This window comes from Solanum verrucosum, unplaced genomic scaffold (genome assembly GCF_900185275.1).
Source record: "Solanum verrucosum unplaced genomic scaffold, falcon-dt-bn FXZP01000049.1, whole genome shotgun sequence".
NCBI classification, from domain to species: Eukaryota; Viridiplantae; Streptophyta; class Magnoliopsida; order Solanales; family Solanaceae; genus Solanum; species Solanum verrucosum.
This window is the reverse complement of record NW_026020221.1, coordinates 4167697-4192443: the sequence shown is the minus strand read 5'-3', so window position 1 is coordinate 4192443 and position 24747 is coordinate 4167697. Positions and strand designations below refer to the sequence as shown.

Genomic DNA, 24747 nt, shown 5'->3' with positions numbered 1-24747 from the left:
ATTTATTATATATTCTTTAGCTAAGTATATTGTGACTATTCCACGATGAGTTGTAATATTTTCAAAAGGTTGTGACTTTTCAGAAGGATTGTGACTTTTCCCAAAAAATGTGACTTTTCAGAATGGTTGTGACCTTTCTAAAGAGTTGTGACTTTTTTGATGAATTGTGAAATTTCGAAAGGGTTGTGGCACAATAAACACATGTTAATAAAGGATTCCCTCACATTTTAAACATCGAATTTCCCATATTCTCTGTTATTCTTCTTAGAATACCCAATTTAGTACATATTCTATATTTATTTATAATATAGTACCATAAATCATATTAAAAGAAGAAACCTTTTCATATTAAAGGTAAAAAAACAATAGGAGTAAAAAATCTAAAAATATGAAGAAATATAACGGGCTTAGGATTCTTGTTATTTATATATATATATTACCTTAAAAGCATGAACTCCTAACTTGAATGTTAAATTACTATAATATCCCTAACTTAGGTAGTTACTTTTTTTATGAGTTGTGACTTTTTCGATAAATTGTGACTTTTTTCAAAGGGTTGTGATTTTTCGATGAGTTGTGACTTTTCCAAAGAGTTGTGACTTTTTCAATAAGTTGTGACATTTCCAAAGAGTTGTGACTTTATAAATAAGTTGTGACTTTTCCAAAGAGTTGTGACTTCTCGAAAAGGTCATGACTTTTCAGATAAGACACAAAAAACATTTGTTCATACTACCCTTTGTTGACTATAAGTAGAGGGGCTTCCTCTCATTTTTCAACCACAACTTTTTTAATCTTCTACTCTTCTTCTTTCATTTTGAAAATTCTTATGTGATTTATTGTCGTTGAGTGAGTTCGATGTTTAACGGATATGAGGTACCAATGTTTTGATGAAGTAAGTCTTTCTATCCTAAGCGGGTATATACCATAACCTCGAGTACTTGAGGAAAATATTTTTGATGATATCATAATTATTTTTTTGCTTAATATATACATTAGTATGTAATGTTCCAATATATGAAGTTAACAGGATGTAGTCTAATTTTTTTTTGTCAACAATTTCTCTTGTGATGTAGATATATGTTTCTAAATATCTTTTTCCAAAATTTTAAAAATTGTCATGATTTGTTTTTGATGCTCAAGACAAAAAAAGGACTTTATTTATCAATGTTACTTGTGTGATTTAGACTCTCATGGAGTTTACTTCAAAATAGTAATTATTATATAAACATTGCCCTTTTGTTTTACTTATTTATTATTTCTTAATATTTTGGTATTTTAGACGAAGAAAAGTCCATATGACTTGTAATAACGCAAGTTGAAGTTTGTATTAGTTTAATTTTTATTATTTATTTAATAGTTAATTTTATGAGATAAATATTTTCATTAATGCAAATTTATATTTATATTTGGGTAGATATTTGTATTTAAATTAAAGTATTATATATGTCACAAATGTATTATCAAATTAACAAGATCTTCTAATTTCAAAATATATTATTTTAAAATGTTTTGCATTTTTTTAATAAAAAATCAGAACTAATGTGAAAATATGTGAATATATAAAATGTAGTTGCTCTCTTCACATGTTCATATGACATCTAAAGAATTTAACGTGGAATACACATGCAAAGCATATCTGGTTACATGACAAGAAAAATACAAAGCAAATATTGTCAATAAGGTAATGTTGGTGAGATAAGACTAATTACATGATTTACCTCATCAAATTGAAATAAATGTATACATTATTGCATTTAACTAATAAAATTTGTCATTGACCATCTTCATAGATTTGCGTGAATAAGAAATATATATAAAGATCCGCGTTAAACATTCACAAAAGAATCTGCAATATTATTTTTTGCTAAGCTTATTATTCAAATCTTTGCTTAAATAAGCAATACTATTTACTATTTCATATATTTTTGGAATAGGTATCACGTGCAACGCAAAACATGAACTCCTAATTTCAATGTTAAATTACTATAATATCCCTAACTTAGGTTGAGACTTTTTCGATGAGTTGTGACTTTTTCGATAAGTTGTGACTTTTTTCGAAGGGTTGTGATTTTTGGATGAGTTGTAACTTTTTTGATAAATTGTGATTTTTTTCGAAGGGTTGTGATTTTTCGATGAGTTGTGACTTTTCCAAAGAGTTGTGACTTTTTCAATAAGTTGTGACTTTTCCAAAGAGTTGTGACTTTTTCAATAAGTTGTGACTTTTCCAAAGGGTTCTGACTTCCCGAAAAGGTCATGACTTTTCAGATAAGACACAAAAAACATTTGTTCATATTACCCTTTGTTGACTATAAATAGAGGGGCTTCTCTCATTTTTCAACCAATAACTTTTTAATATTCTACTCTTCTTCTTGCATTTTATAATTTTTTGTGCGATTTATTGTTGTTGAGTGAGCTTGAAGTTTAGCGGAATATGAGGCACCACTATTCTAATGAAGTATGTCGTTTTATCCTAAGAGGTTATATTCTATAACCTCGAGTACTTGAGGAAAATAATTTTGATGATATAATGATTATTTTTTTGCTTAATATATACATTAGTATGTAATGTTCCAATATATGAAGTTAACATGATGTAGTCTAAATTCATTTGTTTTTGTCAACAATTTCTCTTAAGATGTAGATATATGCTTCTGAATATCTTTTCCAAAATTTAGAGAATTGTCACGATTTGTTTTTGATGCTTAAGACAAAAGAATGACTTTATTTATCAGTGCTGCTTATGTGACTTAAACTCTTATGAAGTTTGCTTCAAAATAGTTATTACTATATAAATATTTCCCTTTTGTTTTACTGATTTACTATTTCTTAATATTTCAGTATTTTAGACGAAGAAAAGTTTATATGACTTGTAATAACTTCAGTTGAAGTTTGCATTAGTTTAATTTTTATTATTTATTTATTAATTAATTTTATGAGATAAATATTTTCATTAATATAAATATATATTTATATTTGGGTAGGTATTTGTATTTAAATTAAAGTATTATTATATATGTCACAAATGTATTATCAAGATCTTCTAACTTTAAAATATATTATTTTAAAATGTTCCAAGTTTTTTTAAAAAAAAAACTCACAACAAATGTGAAAATATGTGAATATATAAAATATAGTTTTTCTCTTCACATGTTCATATGACATCTAAACAATTTAACATGGAATACACATACAAAGCACATATGGTTAGATGACAAGAAAAATACACAGTGAATATTGTCTATAAGGTAATATTAGTTAGGTAAGACTAATTACATAATTGAACCTCATCAAATTGAAATAAATATATACATTATTGCATTTAACTAATAATTTTTTTATTGATCATCATATGTTTGCGTGAATAGGAGATATATATGACAATCCACGCTGATCATTCACAAAAAAATCTGCAATATTATTTTTTTCTAAACTTATTATTCAAATCTTCTCTTAAATAAGCAAATACTATTTACTATAACATGTATTTTTGGAATTGATAATCGTCAAAAAAACTAGTATATATATATATATATATACATGTACTCCCTATAATATTATTACACTACACACACTTCTAACATTCTCTTTCTCTCTTTACACTTCGTCTCCTTCATCAGCAGCAATCGGCCGGAAAAAAACCTCTTTAAATCCTAGCAAATCTATCAAAAATGGGCGATGATCGTAAGGCGACTCCGAAAGTTCCAATCGAAGGCAAAAGAAACATCCTAATTACTAGTGCTTTGCCTTACGTCAACAACGTTCCTCATCTTGGCAACATCATCGGATGTATGTACGATTTTTAATTTATTTTTTTTGGAATTTTTGGGTTTGGATGATTTTGTGAAGTTTTTTTTGTTGTTGTTGTTGTTGTGTTGAGTGCGGATGTGTTTGCGAGGTACTGTAGGATTAGAGGATACAATGCAATATATACGTGTGGTACAGATGAGTATGGGACGGCAACTGAGACTAAAGCTTTGGAGGAAAATTGTCATCCAAAGGAGATTTGCGACAAGTAAGCTAACTTATTTTGATCTTTGTGTTGGTATGGAATTTGGGTGTGTTTGGTATGGAGGAGAATGTATAAATGTATTCAGAGGTGTATCCAGAATTTCGGTATGATGGGTGCACTATTATGAAAAGGTGGATTGAATCGGTTTGATATTTAGGTTCATATAATTGAAACTATAAAATTTTAAAATTATAGGTCCAAAATTAAAATTCTTAATTAATTAAAACGCCAAAAGTGCTACCAATAACACTTAGAGAGGTGTTACCCAATTTTAGAAAGAAAAATAATACAAGATAGATATAAATGTCAAATTTCTAATCTTACTGAAAGGTGCACTCAACCATCATCGTAGTATATGATACTTCAATTGTGGGTTCACACATCTATATTTAACAAAAATTGAAAAAATATAACACTACTATATATGATTTTAGGAGGGAAGCATGGGTTCATGTGAACCCGGTGACCCCCTCGTACGTACGCCTCTGAATATATTACTACTACTATCTTTATGATACTTTTGAGTATTGGAGGGTTGTTTGGCTGGTGTTTAGGAAGTGAATTATTCGTGTATTAAAACTAGCATAACTAGTACTTCCTTTGTTTCAATTTGTTTGTTAAACTTTCCTTTTTGGTTAGTTTCGAAAAGATAGTCTCGTTCCTTTTTTGACAATACTTTAATTCTAACTTTCCACGTGACATGTTTAAGACCAGACATTCAGTACATTCTACATTCAGTACATTCTATGTATCTTTAGTTTAAGATCACAAAATTCAAGGTTTTTTTTTTTTTTTTTTTTTATCTTCGTGCCAAGTCAAAACGAGGCAAACAAATTGAAAGGGAGGGTTGGTTGTGGTTAGGAAGTGAATTATTCATGTATTAAAACTAGTGTAATTAGTACTTAGTTCTTTCAATTTGTTTGTGTTACTTTCCGTTTTGGTCCGTTTTAAAAAAAAGAATGTATTTTTCCTCTTTAATTGTAACTTTCTATATGGCTTCTTTAATATATCCTTTTACTTTATACAGTTGATAGCATGAAGCCAACCCTATTTCACAATTTCTTTCTCCTCTTATTGGCTTGCAGATATCATGCAATTCACAAAGAAGTTTATAAATGGTTTGATATAAGCTTTGATGAATTTGGACGCACATCAACACCACAACAGACAGAAATTTGTCAAGCAATTTTCAAGAAGCTCTGGGAAAATGATTCCCTTTCTGAGAATACAATGCAGCAGGTATCAGATTCTATTTCGATCTATCTACCTGGCAATCCTTTTTTTTTATAATTGTGGTGTCTAGGCCAGCTGCGCGCTCCTCGACTAATTCCACGTGATATCTGCCACCTCCCATCAGCAACATGTAACAAGTAACTCTATCCACTAAGGCTAGGAGAGATGCGAAGAAATCACTTAGTGTTTTTGCCTTTGCTAGGATTTGAACCTGACACCTCATGGTTCTTAACCACTTCATTGACCACTAGGCCACACTTAGGGGTGCATCTTCCTGTCAATCATCTTTCTCCTAAAAAAGAAGAAGAAATTGTTTCCCTGGCAATCAGCTCATTGCTACTGTTGTGTGCTGCCTATGTAGCTAGACATTTTGATTTAGCTTTCAAATGCTTCTTCAACTGTAGTTGCAAGAACCACAGCTGGAGCTTAGTCAACATTTTCCCAACTGAAGTTCCTTCTCTTATGCAGCTTTACTGCAACACCTGCAAAAGGTTCTTAGCAGATAGACTTGTAGAGGGAAACTGTCCAGGTTGCAACTATGATTCTGCACGAGGAGATCAATGCGATGAGTGTGGGAAACTATTAAATCCCACAGAACTAATAGAGCCAAGATGCAAGGTTCGCTTATCCTCTCATTTTCAGTTAGATGTGTATTCCTTACTGAGTTTTATTTTAAAAAGTTTCATGTTAGTTAATCAAATGTTAGTTTCTTGAAAATAAATGCAGATTCCTTCGGTGAGATACTTGATTTTTTGTTTGAGCCCAATCACAAAAGTTGTAAAGGATTCAATGTCTTGTGATATAATTGAATGTATGAAGGATTGAAAGCACAAATATTACGCATAATCTTGTTCATATATTGGATTGGGGGTATATGTGTGTTAAAAGTTATACTAATTCATGTTGTGGACTAAGTGTACATTGGATGTGGTAGAAAGTTTTACAAACTGCTTAAATCTTAGCTTGCTCACTCAACAGGTTTGTTGCAACACTCCTTGTATCCGAGATACAGATCATTTGTTTCTTGAGCTCCCTTTGTTGAAGGATCAGTTAGAAGCATATATCAACGACACGTCTGGGGGATGGAGTCAGAATGCTATCCGTATAACAGATGCGTGGTTTAAAGATGGACTTAATCCAAGGTGTATAACTAGAGATTTGAAATGGGGAGTTCCAGTACCACATGAAAAATACAAGGATAAGGTTGGTTGAGTGAAAACAATTGATTGTAACTTGTAACTCTGGGATTATTGATCCACATCCAGCTATCAATTTTGTTGTGTCAATTTAATTTGAAGTTAACAACAAATGTTTACCTATGATCCTGGATTCATGACATTATTCATTGATTGGTAATTAGGTTTTCTATGTATGGTATGATGCTCCTATTGGATATGTATCAATCACCTCATGCTACACAACTGAGTGGGAGAAGTGGTGGAAGAATCCAGATAATGTGGAGCTGTATCAGTTTATGGGCAAGGACAATGTGTCTTTTCACACTGTAAGTTCGAGAAACTTTAAAATCACCATGTGTTAGCTGGTAGGTTTCTAATTTTGTGATATTAGGCCTTTTTAAATTATTTTGAACGAAGGATAATAGTGACAACTAATGGCCCTGAAGCAGGGTGCTCATGTGTACTGCATTGTCATTAGTGTTGTCTGTTGATGTGTTGTTCTCTGATTCATGATTTTTACGCGTATTATTAGTTTTCTATCTCGGGAGTATGAGTAGTTTATGAGTACCAAGGTGGTTATATGTGAGGGAATGAGTGGCTAATTCATGTACCAATGATGAATGTTGTATTTTCCAGGTATTATTCCCATCTGCGCTTCTTGGAACTGGTGAAAGCTGGACACTTCTGAAAACTATCAGTGCAACGGAGTACTTGAACTATGAAGCAGGTTAGTTAGAAATTAGTTGAGGGTTGCAATGTGTGATTGCTGCTTGAGACTTCAGTTTGGCGATTCTAGCCAATAATACATTGTTCCATGTTACTAACTTGATTTATATCCGCTCACTTTTTTGGGTGGCCTAATCAGGAAAATTCTCAAAGAGCAAGGGTGTAGGAGTTTTTGGTAATGATGTAAAAGATACAAATATTCCTGTAGAAGTATGGAGATATTACCTGCTAACAAACAGGCCAGAGGTGGGGCCATATTGCTTGACGATGTTATTTGTTGTCTCAGTGCTTGCTTTTTTGTCATCTATAGAACCCTTACATGTTTCCAAAAAAAAAAAGTTCCAAGTTGTGTAATGCAATTGTATCACTAAATATTTCAGTTACTGTAGGTCTCAGACTCTTTGTTTTCGTGGGCAGACCTACAAGTGAAGTTAAACAGTGAGTTGCTAAGCAACTTAGGCAATTTTGTCAATAGAGTCCTGAGTTTCATCGCAAAAGATCCAGGTACCTCAGCTAGCTGGCTTTTGGACATTTACATAGTTTTCCCCTGTTAATGCGCTATCATAGTTGTCAAGGTTGCTTCTCTGTTGATATTTTGCGTCTTTAGGGCTTAGGCTTTGAAAAGTTTGGCAGCTTAGTTTGCAGTCTATTTATCTTTCCTATAATTCCTATGGTTTATGTATTAAGGGCTCGTTTGGTTAGAAACAAATTATCCCAGGTTCAATTATCCCGAGATTGTTATTCCATCCTCAATGTGGGATAAAAATAACACTACAATCCCGGAATAAGTTATCCCATGATTTTATCCCAACAAAACATGGGATAAACTCATCCGAAAATTAATCCAGGGATTAGTTATCCCTTACCCCTCCTACCAAATGAGCCCTAAATGACATAGTTTGCTACATTGTTCATGTTTCCTGTTGTTAATATTCTGTACATATCTGGTTGATTGCTGCAAATCTGTTTCTATTTCTTGGAAATGAAAAAATAAACAGTCACTCACTAGGCCTCCTTGAATTATGAAACTGGTATTTCAGAAAGCAGGAAAAACTTATCAAGAAAGAAAATAGAAAGAGAGGTAGAAAATTTTTCTCTCGAGAAAGATGTAGGCTTATGGTTGGGTGGAAGTAGTATATTTTGCTAATTGTGTAGAATCCATCATGTCTACTAGGGAAAACGTCTTAATTCTTATCCTCTTTTTCCTACATATCTAATGGATTGACAATGCCCTCATACAGACTCAGGTTATGGTTCTATTATTCCCGACGCTGAAGGAGCAGAATCATATTCCTTGACAAAGGCATTGGGTGAAAAAGTTAGAAGTTGTGTTCAGCAATATGTAGAAGCCATGGAGAAGGTGGTTAAACAACTTTTCCTGGGTTTCCCAGTTGTAGTGTTATAAGTAGTTTGATCTTATTTTATCAGTAAAGAAAAAGTAAAAAAAAGAAAGAGAAAAAGGAAGCTATGATAATAAGGTTACTCATCTGCCACGGGTGACACATTTTCTTGCATCTGATTCTATCTTGACTGGTGCTCTTCTTTCTTTGATGCTTTTTGGTCTAGGTTAAATTGAAGCAAGGCTTGAAGGTCACTATGTCTATTTCTAGTGAAGGAAACGGTTATCTGCAGGTAATTGTCAAGTGCTTTCCAGCTCTATAGTTTTTGATCAATAACTGCAATGCGAGTGTAATTATCTCACTTTATTTTAACTTACTGAAATTTTGATTTTTCCATGTGACAATGGTAACGATTGTGGGTATTCTTATGGTTACTCTTCATTGCTTCAAATTTCTTTCTGCAGGCGAGCCAATTTTGGAAGCTTTACAAGGAAGACAGGCCTTCCTGTTCGATAGTGATGAGAACTGCTTGTGGTCTAGTATATCTTCTAGCATGTCTTTTAGAGCCATTTATGCCATCTTTTTCACGAGAGGTAATATTTCTGTTGCCATCATGGCAAAATTGAACTTTGTGTTATGTCATCTGTCTATGTTCAGGGATTTGATGCTTTTCCCCTCTTGATTCACAGGTGCTTAAGCAGCTCAACATGCCTCCTGAAACACAATTTTCACTGTCTGATGAAGGAGGTGACATTGAAAATGGCAAAAGACCATGGGATATTCTACCCGCAGGTCACAAAATTGGAACACCAGCACCATTGTTCAAAGAGCTGGTAATGCATTTTAGTCTCTTTTTACTGCATGTGTATTCGTTCTTTCATTTTGTTTTCTGGTTTGTAATTGATGCTGATGATAATATACAGAAAGATGAAGAAGTTGAATTCTACAGAAATAAGTTTGCTGGAAGTCAGGCAGATAGGGCAGATAGGGCTCTGAAGGCAGAAACTGAGGCCAAAGAGATGGCTAAACAATTGAAGAAAGCAAAAATATCAGGTTAGAATTTCTATTTATTTGACTTTCTGTCATGAATTTATTTATTTCTAGGGCAGGCATGTTAAGGTTTTAAGGAAGGATCCTTCTAGTTTCTTTAGGCACAAGTTTCTGAGCAGTTGCTTTGATTGTTTTTGGAGCATTGATGAAGTGCAGTACTGGCTGTGGTAATGGGATGCATTCATAGTGCAGTACAATATAATCTTATTTACTAGTTAAAGAAAAAAGTAAAAACCTATTGTGTATTCCATGGAGGTTTGGAAGTGTCTTGGGGAGGTTGGAGTAGTATGGCTTACCAAGCCATTTGATGCTATACTAAGAAGTGGTGGGATGTCAGACGAGTGAAGAAAGAATAACAAGGAGATATTTGAAGTTGTGCGAACTTTTGTAACATTAAACTTATGAACCAGAGTGGCATATGATGGAGCTTTGGGATAGAGTAATACAGTGTGGACTTAGGGACACTACAAAAGTGACAGAAAACTAGTTTGGATTTATTTTTTGAAATAGGTAACTTTGTATTCACACTAAAGAACTCATCAATAACTGATGAGGTGGGATTTACAAACCCCCCATGGAGTGCCATCATACTCAAAATCCAAAAAGACAAACTTTCAAAAATTTACAATTGGCTTATAAACTCCACAAAGCTATCTACTTCCCTCCACTAAATTTTGCTTACACGAAAAATACAAAAGACTAAGACATCTCATCTTGATCTCCTGTGAGCTGCTAACCTTTCCTTCATAACATCTCTTATTCCTTTCTTTCCATAGTGTCCACCAGATGCAAGCAGGGATATTTTCCCACCAATCTTTCCTTTGATCCTCTCTTTCCAATTCCTTGCCAGTGTGTTAGGACCTCAAAAGTGGTTCTGGGCATTGTCCAGTTTACCCCAAGTGTACAAACAAACATGTTCCACAGATCTGTAGCTATCTTGGAATGTGGAAACAAATGGCCATACGAACGCTATATTATTGCTAATAAGATTGATGGAAATGAAGTTGTTTTGGAAGACCTACAATCTCCTAACATTCAGATTTAGTGAAATATTGTCTTCCCCTTGATATGTGAAAGTGGACAAGTAAAAGTGGACGGAGGGAGTATTGAAATCCCTCCTCCTGTTTGTCTTTCCCTCTCCCTTATTCTTCCTCTTTCTCTATCTTTCTGCTTCTCCCTCTTCTCTCTCTATTCTTCACCATTCTCCTATTTATGAGTTGTTTAGGGCTCCTTATTCTTTAGATAGACATTTGTCTTGAAAATATGAAAAAAATTGATATTAAAATCCTCTCCTCAGATCTATTTCTCTTTTCTCCTTCTTCTGTTCCTCTATCTCTCCCCTTTCTGTTCTCTCTTCTCCCTGCTCTCTTTTTGGTGCTGCATCACATTCAGTACCTCTTCTGCGTGGACTTATCAATAATTATATTACTTCATCAAACAAAAAGAACTTGTAAAAAGATAGAGAGAAGTGTCTAATTGTTCCTCTTGTGCTGTTTTTCTTTTGAGCATCATGTTGGGTTTATAAAAATGAATTTAACCTTTTGTCCCCCCCAACACACCTTTCTTACCTGAGACGATTTAGCAATAGCTGTCTTTGAGGCACTTCTCACTGTTCCTTTCAAGATATTGATTACCACCTCTCTTTTGGTCCTCTTATTTTCTTAACACCACACCTCTAAATAGTAAATCCTAATCGCCTGTGAAGATTTCTCGCTTGGTGCCAAAAATTTAAGCTTTCAAGAATACATACAGCTCCTTATGCTTTCATAAGAGACGAGTAAATCATCTACCCTTATCGGATCCTGTCGGATTCTTATCTAAGTTCTAGGTCTAATTGGCCATGGTTGGTGGCTGCAGTTTAGCTCTATTCTTGCATGAGAATCATATGGGTTTTGGCTTACTTTGGTTTTTGTATTGTGTACCAGATGGTAATAAGAAGAAGGAATGTGCAACAAAATCTTCTGAAACCAAATCTAAGGCCCCAGCCTCTGTTGAAGGAGACATTTCCATTAGTAGACTCGACATTCGTGTTGGCCTCATAACCAAAGCGCAGAAACATCCTGATGCTGATTCGTTGTACGTGGAAGAGATTGATGTTGGTGAAGCTCTGCCCAGAACTGTTGTTAGTGGCCTTGTAAAATATATTCCACTTGAGGAGATGCAGGTTTGGCTTCCACACTAATGCAATTTCCAAATATAAAATGAACTGGTGAAATTTATTTGCAGTGACATTTCCCTTTCAGAATCGGAAGGTCTGTGTTCTATGCAACCTAAAACCAGTTAGCATGAGGGGGATAAAGTCCCAGGCAATGGTTCTTGCCACTTCTAATAGTGATCACACTAAGGTAAACAGCAAGGGTGCTCATCTCTTCTGTCCATATCTCTGGAAAATTGCTATGTGTCTTGCCATGATTAATTTCTACATATTCAACTCTGAATGCTATGACTACTAACCTCCACACTTAGAAACCCAATACCAAAAAGGAGAAAAAATTGAAGTCCAGAAAAGAAGGGAAAAATTGTATAAGATGAACAGATTTTTTTAAAAAAGCAGCATTGCTAGGATTATTTTTGCTATGAAGCTTAGAGCTTTAGCTGGAACCATTGCAAAATGTCTTGGCAAAGAGGTAAATGTGGATCTAACTATTGGCACAACTCGGCGGAGCAAGAGCCTAAAATTGCCCCTTAATTTGGATCTTCTTCTTCTGCCCACTCCTTCCCACTGTCTCAACAACTCTGAAGTAGTCTTGGGCATTACCCAGTTAACTCCAAGTATACATAAGAACATGTTCCACAGATTTGCAGCTGTTCTGTAGTGTAAGAATAAGTGACTATTAACTTGTGCCTCTTCCCCACACATGAAACACCTTGAGCAAATCTGTATACCTCTTCTTTGTAACACTTCATGAGTTAGACATGCTTCCCTAATTGCCAACCAAATAAAACCCGAGACCTTGTGAGGAACCTTGATTTTCCAGATTAGTTTCCAAGGCCATTCCATTTCCATAGCCTGATTAGAGTTTAAGCTCCAGTAACAAGACTTCACAGAAAAAATCCCTTTCTTGCGCATTTTCCAGATTGGAGTATCAGGACTTTCAGTGACACCTGGAAATGCATTTAGTGTGTGTAATAATCCTGCTACTCTATCAACCTCCCAGTCATTTAAAGCCCTCCTAAAGATCAAATCCCAACCTTGAGGGCTCCACACTTGTGCCACAGTGTCCATCTGTTGTAGGCTCAATATATAAAAATCTGGGAACATGATCTTCAAATTCTCTTCCCCTAACCAAAGATCATTCCAGAAACTGGTTTTCACCCCATTCCCAATCCTAAAGGATAGATTGGGGATAAAGGATGGCCACAGTCTTCTAATTGTCTTCCAGACAGAGCATTGATGCTAAATGATCTTGTCTTTAAGGCAAATTAAGAGTTCACTAAAACAAGAGGTTCTCTACATCTCACATTTTCCCATTATACAAGAATAGTCATACGACTTTTGCAAGGCCAGTATAGCTTTTCTAGGACAAAAATATATACATATATGTGTGTTAGCATGTTGTAGCTTTTGTAGTGAGATGTCTTTGGAGGATTCTTAACCTTCACATTAGGTGGCTAGACCAAATATTTCATGTGCCTTGTGTATGTGTTTTTGTGGAACTACATTTTACTTGCTTAATTCTGAAATGGAAATATGGAAAGTTAATTAATTTATGGTGGCATGTAGTCTAAAAAGTGGAGCATATCTACTATCTAACATATCTACAAAACTTGGAAAGGTATCTGACAGAATGGGGGTAAGGGAGAACAGGAAAAGTGGCTAAGAACATCTACTTTCTCTCTACAGCAATATTGTAGAACGGGCATTACATGACTGCTGCTATTAGGACTCATCTCCTTGCCGATTTCATACTTTTAATTGATAGACTTCGATAATTTATACTAACGTTGATATACAACGTCAGGTTGAATTGATCGAGCCACCAAAAGATGCTGTGATTGGGGAACGAGTTACATTCCCCGGATTTGATGGCAAACCTGACGATATCTTGAACCCTAAGAAGAAAGTTTGGGAGACTGTTCAGGTGGATTTACATACCAATAAGGAGTTAGTTGCCTGCTACAAAGATGTGCCATTCACCACATCAGTTGGTATTTGCAAGGTTGCTTCCATTTCTGAAGGAACAATAAGGTAGGCTGATTTTTTTGGTTCATCTATTAGGAGAAAACTATGTAACTAACACATTTAAAGTTTTTTCTTCTTTAGTGCTATGATAGTAATCTATCATCTTACTGTTATCAATTGTTCATAATATTACTATAATAGCAAGTTTTGATTCTATTAAACAAGCTAGTTACTACACAAGTATTTTTAATGACTTTTGGATCGGGCATCATAGGCTTTCCATATTATTACAACTATGATGGTTTCACACTGTTTATCATTCTGCCATTAAGTTTGACGTTTGTACTCTGAAATAAAGGGAGTATGTAATAGATCTACGTAAACGCGATGGTTTGGGTTTGAAATGAGATTATTTAAATAAACGTTGAAATTTCAGGAGGCTACAGGGGTTGGACATACGGTTCAAACAATTTCAGTCATATTGTTGAAAATAATGCAAAATGAACATCAATTTCCAAATTCTTATATAAGTCGAATTGTAATAATAGACTGACAAGTGACACTGCTAATGCAACTTTACCAGTTACACTTCGACTCGGTGAAGGGAAAGGTAAGAAGAAAATAAATCAAAACAAGGAGTAAATTTCTTGTATATTTTCATTTGTTAATGAACAATCATTTAATTGTACAACAAAACTAGGGACTAAGGAAGAAACCAAAAAAATATAAACAATTTTCAAAAAGTGAACTGCACATAGTAGTCTCTTCTTTCTCTCAAGTTGTTAGAAAGTGAACACACTTTATCTTTTCTGGAAGTTGAATGCCTTAATGGCAAATGCAAACAGGAAGGCAAAAACAACAGGCCATGCAACGATAATTGCTGCAACGACTCCAAGAAAATCATGCTCAAATCCAAAATAACGCCCCAAGAATTGTTCAACATTTTCATCATTGCTAACCCTAGTTTGGAGGTCTCCGAATTGTGATGCAACGAGACCATACAAGGTCCACGCGACAGGGCAAAGCCAATAGTACCATCTCCACCATATTGGAATACGCTGTTTTTAGCAAAACAGACACAAAGATAACATGTCATTTTCCGATATTCAGTTTAGTTTATGTGGATAAAAAGAAAGATGGAAATGAAGGATTTGCAAAAACTTACAGGACGGGGAACGATGAATCCTGAAAAGAGATTCCATACTGCATAGAAGAAGGCCGCTACTATAGAAGCAACGTTTTGATTCGGGGAAATAGCCACAGTCATCATGCCATAGAAGGTGAAGTACAAGAGAGTGAAATACATGATGAAGAGGTACCAAAAGAACTTGGCAACAGTCCATTCGAATCCGATCATTGCATAAACAATTATACCATAGAAAGCTGCTTGTACAAATACATAAGGTATTTCAACAATAACCTGTCCAAAGGCATAAGGTAAAGCAGAATACATTCCAGCAGCTCTTTCTCTGTAAAATACAGTACGCTCAACGGCTACAACAGGCTGGACTGATGAACAATTTTGTACACCAAGGAACAGAGTTGCAGCATACATAGATCCCATAGCATTTAAAAGATCCTGGCTCCGACTCCTGTGATCAATAGAGCTCGAAAAGTTTAGGGAAAAGTTACCTTTTTTACAAGTTTATATTTACTTGTCAATGTGATTTTACTTACACTCTTCTACCAAGATCCCAGAACAATGTGCCAAAGACAAGTGCTAGGATGACTGTGAAGATGAATCTAACTGCCGTGTAAGATGGATTACGCCAGTATGATAAATGTTGCTTCCAGAGACATGCCATACATTGAGTCCAGAAAGGCTGTGAAAATTGAGTTTCAAAATGCAGATCCTTTGTACCAGGACGAGGCGTACTTAATTCAGTAATCAAGGCTTTGTTCCTCTTGTAGAGGTCTGATTTCTTGTACAAATCAGCAAAGTCAACTCCTAACGTCATTTCTTGAGATGCGGCTGTGACTTCTAACATCCAAGTTGCTGGATTGTAAGCCTCTTTGATCTTACTAACTCCAGGCAATGACTGAACTCGAGAGGAAACTAAGATTAGTATTTGATTATATAAACTAAGAAAAACAAACACATATATTTTTTTGTTAATGTACCTCAAAGTATTTGATCAAATGACAAGAATAGCGACCCAGAGGACCAACATATATCTCCTGTCCTCCTCGTTTCATTAGAAATAGCTGCAAAGCCGTGTTTCACATTTAATACAGGTGGAAAAGAGAAAGTGGAAGCAAATATGCTTGGAAGGTTAATAATCTCACCTCATCAAAGGCTTCAAAAATGTTAATGCTAGGTTGATGAATGGTACAGACGACAGTTCTTCCTGTATCGACAGTGTTCCTAACAGCTCTCATTACAATGGCAGCAGCTCTTGCATCCAACCCTGAAGTTGGTTCATCCATGAAAATGATAGAGGGGTTTGCTACCAGTTCAACTGCAATGGTCAGCCTTTTGCGTTGCTCCGTTGATAGACCATTGACTCCAGGCAATCCGACTAAGGCTGATCTTAAAGGAGTTAGCTCTACAAGTTCCATAACTTCCTCAACAAACATCTGCAGAGCGGTGATGTATCAATTATGTTATTGCCCTGCCATACATGTTTCTTTAATATGTTCAACCAATTTTATGGAGAAAGGACTTAGGGGAACCAACCTTTCTGTTGTTTTTGTCAACATCTTGAGGTAAACGCAGCCAAGCTGAGTAAACTAATGACTCATAAACTGTAATATAAGGCGAATGGATGTCATTCTGTTCACAATATCCAGAAATACGTGCAAACGTTTCTTGCTTCTTCGGATATCCAGAAATCTTGATGTCACCATCAATATCTTCCGGCCAAGACATCCATCAATGTTGTTTTACCGGCTCCACTAACGCCCATCAAGGCTGTGAGAACACCTGGCCTGAAAGCTCCACTCACTCCTTTTAGAAGTACCAATCTATCTTCAGTGGAACCTTGGTCTTTTATTTCCTGCAATTCATTAGAATGTTAAGTTAGTTGTTCATAGAAAATAAAAACCTTACTAGTCACAAATATTATTCGTGAAAGGTTCTGGAAAGTTACCTGAGGCATGTCAACGGAGTATACAACGTTATCAAAGGTGATGGAATGCGGTTCAAATGGAAGAACCATTCCCTTCTTCTTTTCACCCTCAGTTTCACTTTCCTCGATGAGTCGAACATTCTCATCGTCTTCTGATATCATAACTTGTGGCTTACCAAAAGCTGAAGATGTATAAGAAATATGGTATTAGCCCCGTTTCTCCGGTCACAGTATAAGGCATTGTTCATTTTATGTTCTTTTCTAGGGGAATGTCAAGGCACCAGAGATACTCACGGTTCAGGTAAGCGAGTCCAATACTGTAGCAGAGGTTGAAGATTATTATGAATCCGATAAGTGCCACAACACCTATCCAGTACCAATATGCATCTGGAAAGAACCCTCGAGATCTTACTACTGCATGTCCAAGTGGCTCAGCTCCATTTGGCGCAATCTGTTTTAATTAAGAGGAATGGGCATCCATATATGAGAAAATTAGCTATTTGCATGTGGTTTGGAATAAAAACACTTACATGTTCCCATTTCTTCCCATCAAATTCATTCACAAGAATTGAATTCACAGAATACATTAATGGTGAGATCCAGTAACCCCAGATCCACCATTTCTTCACATCATCTGTAGCATCATGCAAAATAGAAAATAAATAAATGTATGACTGAACAAGAAAAAATTTCTTGCGAACACAATAAAACATACTTCTCGAGAGGACAAATCCAGACAATGCAAATTGCAAAACCAGTGCAAATGCTCCAAATGTGGTAGCGACTCCCATTGTTCTCCCCGCTGCACCAATGAATCTGAACAATCCTGATGCCATCTGGTGTACTAGTACGAGAAGCAAGAATTGTTTGAACAATCTGCAAAGCCATAGTCCCTTGATAAACATGAAATTATGAAAGACCATCAAATTATTACTCTGCACTATCTTTTTTCTTCCCTTACCTTGAAACATTAGGATCAAATCCCATGACATAATATGTAAGAAACGTCCAAAGACCAACTTCAATAAATGTTATTGGGATTTTGAGAATCCATGTGGGTAGGGCATATGCCCATGAAGGATAAAAAAGAAGGTCCCTTTGTTTGAAGTAGACTGGAAGCTTTAAAATCGTCAGGTTGATCTCAGCCATTCCATTAAACATAATCACAACGACTACGAAAAAGAGAGCACCAGCATACATCCCTCCATCATCCATATTATCTCGGGGCATCTCAGTACGGAAAAAGACGGTCATCATTATAAGTGCCATTACCACGAGCTGAGAAAACAGAACCGAAACAAAGAGAATTAACAATAGGCACATGGTATTGAAATGGCAAACACTTGTTTATCTAATACACCAAGTAGTCAGTACCTGAAAGAGCTTGAATATGTAAACAAATGAGTTCCTCTTCATTAGTAGAAATTCTCGTTCAGCGCAGACCTTCAACATTTGTTTCGTCCCTATACCATACTTCTGAGTAGACAAAGCAGCAGGGTGGCTTTTGGTCTTGTCATATGGAGTTGCAAGCTCATTCGCGAGTTTCTTTCCAACGTGGAAAGACTGATATGCCTCAGAAAATTCTTTTGATGTGATAAACCTATAAGGCTCATCCCTTTTAGCCCAATATTGTTGTTGATCCTTCTTTGATGTTACCTGCAATACATAATTTAAAACTTCATTCTTGTATGTCTAAGACATAGTTAACTAAATAAAAGTGTGGTCTACCTAACAGATTAAGCATTTATGGTCACATACTTCAGCATAGTATCATAATAGACGAAGGGTCGGTTTAAGTCTCATGACCACCCATGAAAAAGAACCAGAACAGTATGTGAGGGGACACATGAAATAATTAACTAAACATAATAGTGCACCCTCTCTAACAGTTTAAACTCTTAGATGAGAGATGATTACCTACTTCACGCCATTATCTATGTTGGTTATACTTTATTGTAAGACATACCTCTTGCAAGAAATCTGCCACACCTTTCCTTTCGGGGCATTTGAATCCCATGGATTCAAAGAAGTCAAGAACGGCTTCCCGAGGGCCCTGATAGACAATGCGTCCATCCGACAACAGAATGATGTCATCAAATAAATTGTAAGTCTCGGGGGCTGGCTGCAACAGAGATATCACAGCAGTTCCCTTCAAGAGCTGCACCGATTGTCTTAGCGAATTGACAATGGAGAAAGTAGTTGAACTGTCCAATCCAGTTGAGATTTCATCCATGAAAAGCGCCTTTGATGGTCCAACAAGCATTTCACCCGTCGTTACACGTTTCTTTTGCCCCCCTGAAATACCCCTTAACATTTCATCTCCCACCATAGTATCAGCACAGACATCCAGACCCAAAATCTGCAAATGGAAGTCAAATTACCATACTGGAAGATAACGATACACAACATCCATAAGACAGTTTATCTGCTACTACAAGTTAATAGCACTATATACATTAAATCCTTATTATGCAAAATATTGGATTGTAAATGTTACCTTAAGAACATAATCTGTAACAACATTAGCTTCCTGTCCTTTTGTTACTGAAGCCTACATTTGCCAAAAACAATAAAAACTATAAATGTAAATTTACTAACAGATTTAGTATAATTCCCTCTCATGTCTCTCTGTTGTATTCTTACCTTCATGTAGATATCAACATCATGATCTGGTTTGATATTAGCTGCTTTCTCTCTTCTTGATAGTTCAGCCAACATCTCTATATAAGTTTTCAGGAAAAATAATAATTAACAAATGAATATCTAATGTTTTCACTGCAAAATAAAAAATAAAATTCACTTATAAAAAATACATTTAGAGGTAGTTTGGTACGATGTATTAGAGAAAATAACATATGTATTAGTCATGAAATTGTTTAATCCTTTGTTTGGTAGGATTTTCAACCTATGTATAATTACTACACACCCTATTCAGTATTATAGGATGTATAACTTCTTCATAGCAATCCATGGTATTAGCAATATAAGGGTTATTAATACATAAATAAGCATGGTTAAAGACAGAACCGTTCTTAAAACACCAAACCAAACAGTGGAATATAAATAATCCTAATATAACTAATTTCAGCATTACTAAAACACTTTATTCACTACTATTCATATACACTCTACCAAACAATTCTTAGTTATAAGAAAAAAGAAGAAGAAGAAAACACTAACCATATCTAGGGCCAACTCCTTGGCATCTTGCAGAAAATTCCAAAGTTTCCCTTACAGTCATTTCTCCAATATGCAAGTCATATTGGCTGATATAAACAGCTGTTTTTTGTGGAACAAATTCATGTAGTTCATGTCCATTATAGGTTACATTTCCAGTAACCTGATTTCCAAAAAAAAGGGGAAAACTTTTTAAAAAAATCATATTTATAAAAGGGTCCTACTTCTATGAATTGACAGTGATTTTTTTTTTTTAATATCAAGCTATGTTGCTCGAATTCTTAAAAAATGTCAACAGGTGCATGCGGATACTAGGTAAGTAGTGCATATTCGAGGGATCCAACATGGGTTCGACACCATTTTTGGAGAGTCCGAGCAACATAGGTATCAAGTCACTTTGAGGTAATTAAAGGCAATGTTGCTCCGTCTCTCCATTATGGAGTCGTACCCGTGTTGGATCCTCTACAAATACACTCTTTTTGAGTATTCAACATGCACCCGACATCACTTTTGAAGAGTCCAATTGTCCAAATACATTTTATAGACGGTAATCATCCTTAATTAATGAAATTAGGAAACTAAAATCAGATAAGCAATCTTCTATAGTAGGACATCCTGACTTGGAATTGAAAAATCTCACCTTTAGAGTAGGATCAAGTTTTCCGGCCAAAGCTAATAACAGAGTCGTCTTTCCAGAACTTGGAGGTCCCAAAAGCAGAGTCATTCTGGAAGGCTTAATCATACCACTTACATCTTTGAGAATTGTGATTTGCCTCTTTCTACTTGGAAGTATGTGAATAGAATTCAAGAATGTCTTTGGAGCAAAATATTGGAAAGAAAAAGAAGTTAGTTTCAATTAGAAAAAAAAGGCAGCTAGGTGCACAAAGAATCTCGCATTAGCAGGGTCCGAGGGAGGGTCACACCCCAAGGGGGTGATGACCATAATCTTGCATTACCCTAATGTAAGGATTAGTGACTACTTCCACGACTCGAACCTGTGACCTATAGGTCACATGGAAACAACTTTATTGTTGCTCCAAGACTCACCTCCTTAGTTTCAATTAAAAGAAATAGAAATATTAAAATGTTTGTTTTTTTCTTTCATATTTGTACCTCAACAAAATTGGTCATGAAGTTGATAAACGTAGGCAAAGCTCTGCTTCCTACAGATGCATCTGCATCAATGTTTAGATGCTCATATCTCACTTCTATTGATGGCAAATCAATCCCAACTCTGAAAATTTTCAAAAACGAAGTTAAATACAGAAAATAGAAAAGGGATACTCAACATAGTTAGAAAAGAAAGAAGAGAGAAGGCCAAAATTCGATGCACTAAGTTCTCACTATCCCTAGGTCTGAGGAAGGGCCAAGGTCGGAGCCACAATTGTAGTTAACTTTGACTCAAATCATGTTTGTGTTTAAAATTTCATTTAATATGTAAAAATAATCTATTCAGAACCCAATAAGTAAAATGAAGTGTGGTTCAGAACCCAAAAACTAAAAATTCTAGCTCCCCCTCTCGAAAGGCATCACATCTGGTCATTGTACACGGCTATATCTTGTGTTTCTGCAATAGGATGTTATCATGGATTAAGCCTTGACCTCTGGACACAACTCTTGTTATGCAAGGGGTCAGGAAAGGGCCGAACCACATTAGATCCATTGTACACAGTCTTACCTTGCAACTCTGTACGAGGCTGTTTTCACAACTTAAACCTGTGACCTTCTGGTCGCACAACACTAACTCTTACGTAGCGCCTAGATTTTCCAAAATGAAAAACGAACTATATATAAATGAAAAGTTCAAATTATCTCACTTACGTCTCAATTCTGTTCTTGAGTTTCAACAAGAACTTCTCATTATCTTCATCAGCAACTTTCACAAGCCTATCAAGCAAATTCTTCCTTTCTTGATGTCCAATATCATTTGTATCAACTTCAGCAGCAGCTTCACCTTCTTTTCCAAACAATAAACCTTTTCTCATCCGATCAAACGTAGGCAATTTTTCCAATGCAGCCCATTTAAGAGCCTCTTCATCATCCTCATCTCTTGCTGAACGCGAAAATATCGAGTTGCTAGAATCTGCCCTCAAACTTCCCCTCATACTACCTCTAAAATTGTTAAGATTCGCTGGCTCCATCATGAACCAATGTCCACTTGATCAATCAATAGACTAATCTTTTTTTTTTAGTTCTCCTCAACTCTAAGCAGAACTCCTAAACTATGCAAATGATGACTTTTCGTCGTACCTAAAAATGAAAAATTGTTTCCAATACTTCAAACTTGTCCAAATGTACATAACTAGAGTATGGGGAGATACCGAAATATTTTTTCTTGATTTTTTTATTTTTTTATTTATTTTTGGTGCTCTTTCACTTGTAAGATGATATGGTTATAAAGAACAAAAGAATATTTGGTGCCAATTAGATTACAAGGCAGAGCACTTATGTAGCAGCAAACTCAGGATATATTAACGCAAATGTAGTCTTTTTATTCAACTATTTTTTATGTGAATATTTTGCCTTTCTAGATTATGATTAGATATTAAGGAAAATCTAGAATACTCAAAAGCCACCAATAAATCAAATCAATTATACAATGATATATTATGAATGGCTGATTAAGCCAAACTGCATCAAGTAAAATTGATGGTATATATTTTTCATTTATAATTTAAAAATTAGTACTAATTATTCCTACACAAAACTTGGAATTTAGTAAGTAATTAATTAAAAAAACACACAGTAATAATAATTAAAACAAAGGTTAAGAAGAAACAGTCTTCAATTTGTTACCTGTTGGAGAATCAGTACAGCTGATTTGTAGGGATTTGAATATATAGTTAGTTTATGGGTCTCTCTCAAAGAGTGACTGTTTTGCTTCACCGCCACCGGGGAAGGAGATGGAACAGCTTTGCCGGCCGGAAATAACATCTCCGGTGACTGTGAAAGAACTGTGTGGTCCTACACGCGCCGGCGCGTGCTTCGACAGAACCGATTGCGGTGGTATCTCCGGAGTGGCTCTGTAAAATCCGGCTACTTTGGTGGAATTTGAAATGTATGGCGGTTGTGATCGGTCTCCGAGCATTTTGTTTGATGAATTCGGAAATGGTGAAGATGGAAATCAATTCTACTGGTTTGAGCTACGATCAATTGAGTATTTGATTTCATCCAAATTATCATATAAGAGGTGTTTTTTTTTTTTGTTTAGTATAAAATTTAAATGTTTATTTATGTATATTTAAATTAAAATGTATATTTATATATTATGATTTCTAATATATTTTCAAAATTTCGATCACACAAATTATCCTGTCCGGTTCGAAAGCTGATTGATCAACTTGTAATAAAATTGAATTTGAAGTTGTTTAACTAATTTTCTCTATTACCTTGTCATATATATTAAATCTATCAAAATTGACCTTTGACTAGATTTTATGTACGCTTACCATAGACCTTTTAAGTGTCATATATATATATTTTAATTATTATCTATTCAGATCATGTTATTGATAAAAAATCACGTATAATGAACTCTATATCTTTGAGTCTTGATATGTTTTTTGCTCTAGTATTGTATCTCTTTTTGAATACATTATCGATTGGAACATCCTTATCTATCTTTGTTTCTTCTTTGAATTGAGAGTCATGTTGATTTGCAAAATGTCCATCACATCTCATTATCTTCAAGAATTAATAAGTGGATTGAGTCACTTTGGAGTATTTACTCATTTTTGTGTCTTTTGTGTTGAATTTAAAACTCAATTCAATGTTTACATATTCTAAGAAGTGATAATGTTAAAAATATATGTCAAAATTATTTCGATCATATTTAAGACAACTAGTCATTCTCCACTAGTCTTTATATATTGATACATCCTCTCAAAATGAAGTAATTGAAAAGAAGAAAAGACGTCTACTTGAGGCATTTTGTTTCAAACGGAGCTTCTTAAACAGTTTTAGGTAGATGCAGTATTTACGACTTGCTTTCTGATTAATCGCATGCCATCATTTGTGCTTATTGGTAATACTTTTTGTAAGACATAATACATAAATATGCCCTTTAACTTGGTTTCAACTATTATCTATGCTCTCCAACCTTGGGTGTGTACAAGTATACACTTGAACTCGTATAAAATTGAACAAGTAGACACACATGTCCTACGTGACATAATACACATAGGACACCTCATAGGACATAAAATTGCCATGTAGGACCCCATGTAAGACAAAAGTGTCTATTTGTTTAATTATACAAGTTTAAGTGTCTACTTGTGCACACTCAAAGTTAAAAGTAATAATTGTCAACTGAAGCCAAGTTAATGGTCATGTTTTCTTTTTTCAAACAAGTCACTATTTTTTTATGGGATCTAAGGTATTGGATGCACATGGTATGTTCAAGATGTTCGGCCATCTATTACCAAGTTAGATCCTTTGCATTGAAGTGTGCTTTTTCTAGGTTACTCATTCAAAATGTGTAGAGGTGTTATTCTAATGAACTTGAAAAATATCATGTATTAGATGATGTTATATTTTTTAGGACTAAATCATTCTTCTATGCACCTCCCATTTCTACAAGTTTGGGGGGAAGAAAATGAGTGGTTAATTTGTCAAGTCACTCATTATGTGATTTGATTATTTGATAGAGCAGTGAGATGTTGTTTCTCCATTTTCCAGTTCTTCTATTAATCACTAGTACACTACATATCTATTGTATCTTCACTATCTATCCATTTTCTGGCTAGACAAAGAATGGTGCCTAATTCAAGAGCTAAAGGGCCATTCTGCATTGTACAAACTAGAAGTAGTACTTTTCAACACTGAGAGGGGAAAGTAAGAAGAA

At 35.0% G+C, this 24747-nt stretch overlaps 2 protein-coding genes and 1 long non-coding RNA gene across 3 annotated transcripts in view; 2 read left to right on the top strand and 1 right to left on the bottom strand.

Annotated features, from left to right (window-relative positions):
- The first annotated feature begins 3668 nt into the window (after positions 1-3668).
- Positions 3669-13762, top strand: LOC125831120 (methionine--tRNA ligase, cytoplasmic-like). The gene is made up of 17 exons (XM_049510304.1): positions 3669-3786; positions 3847-4012; positions 5095-5248; positions 5711-5860; positions 6221-6445; positions 6603-6746; positions 7057-7147; positions 7286-7392; positions 7536-7650; positions 8388-8506; positions 8713-8778; positions 8951-9079; positions 9176-9319; positions 9410-9539; positions 11462-11700; positions 11780-11881; positions 13499-13762. Exons 1-17 carry the CDS (start codon positions 3669-3671, stop codon positions 13727-13729), a joined length of 2430 nt encoding a protein of 809 aa, XP_049366261.1. The 3' UTR covers positions 13730-13762.
- Positions 13763-14361: 599 nt separating this feature from the next.
- On the bottom strand, positions 14362-22085 carry LOC125831759 (pleiotropic drug resistance protein 1-like). The gene is given in 20 exon segments (XM_049510949.1): positions 14362-14717; positions 14825-15251; positions 15337-15698; positions 15781-15864; positions 15946-16236; positions 16337-16511; positions 16513-16655; positions 16749-16909; positions 17022-17178; positions 17258-17361; positions 17443-17603; positions 17689-18005; positions 18102-18383; positions 18694-19086; positions 19225-19278; positions 19371-19447; positions 19908-20067; positions 20545-20718; positions 21018-21138; positions 21726-22085. Coding segments are annotated over 20 exon segments (4224 nt in total). The 5' UTR covers positions 22049-22085; the 3' UTR covers positions 14362-14459.
- Positions 14927-24747, top strand: part of LOC125831780 (uncharacterized) — a 10805-nt gene continuing 984 nt past the window's right edge. Inside the window, exon 1 of the long non-coding RNA XR_007443190.1 lies at positions 14927-15063. This is a non-coding gene — a long non-coding RNA (uncharacterized LOC125831780). The remainder of the gene's footprint in view (positions 15064-24747) is intronic.

Bases quoted from the DNA above. Each gene is read 5' to 3' on its own strand.
- LOC125831120 (XM_049510304.1), top strand. From the start codon at position 3,669: ATGGGCGATGATCGTAAGGCGACTCCGAAAGTTCCAATCGAAGGCAAA. The intron at 5,861-6,220 runs GTTCGCTTATCC...CTCACTCAACAG, and splicing joins TAATAGAGCCAAGATGCAAG to GTTTGTTGCAACACTCCTTG. The intron at 11,882-13,498 runs GTAAACAGCAAG...ATACAACGTCAG, and splicing joins CTAATAGTGATCACACTAAG to GTTGAATTGATCGAGCCACC.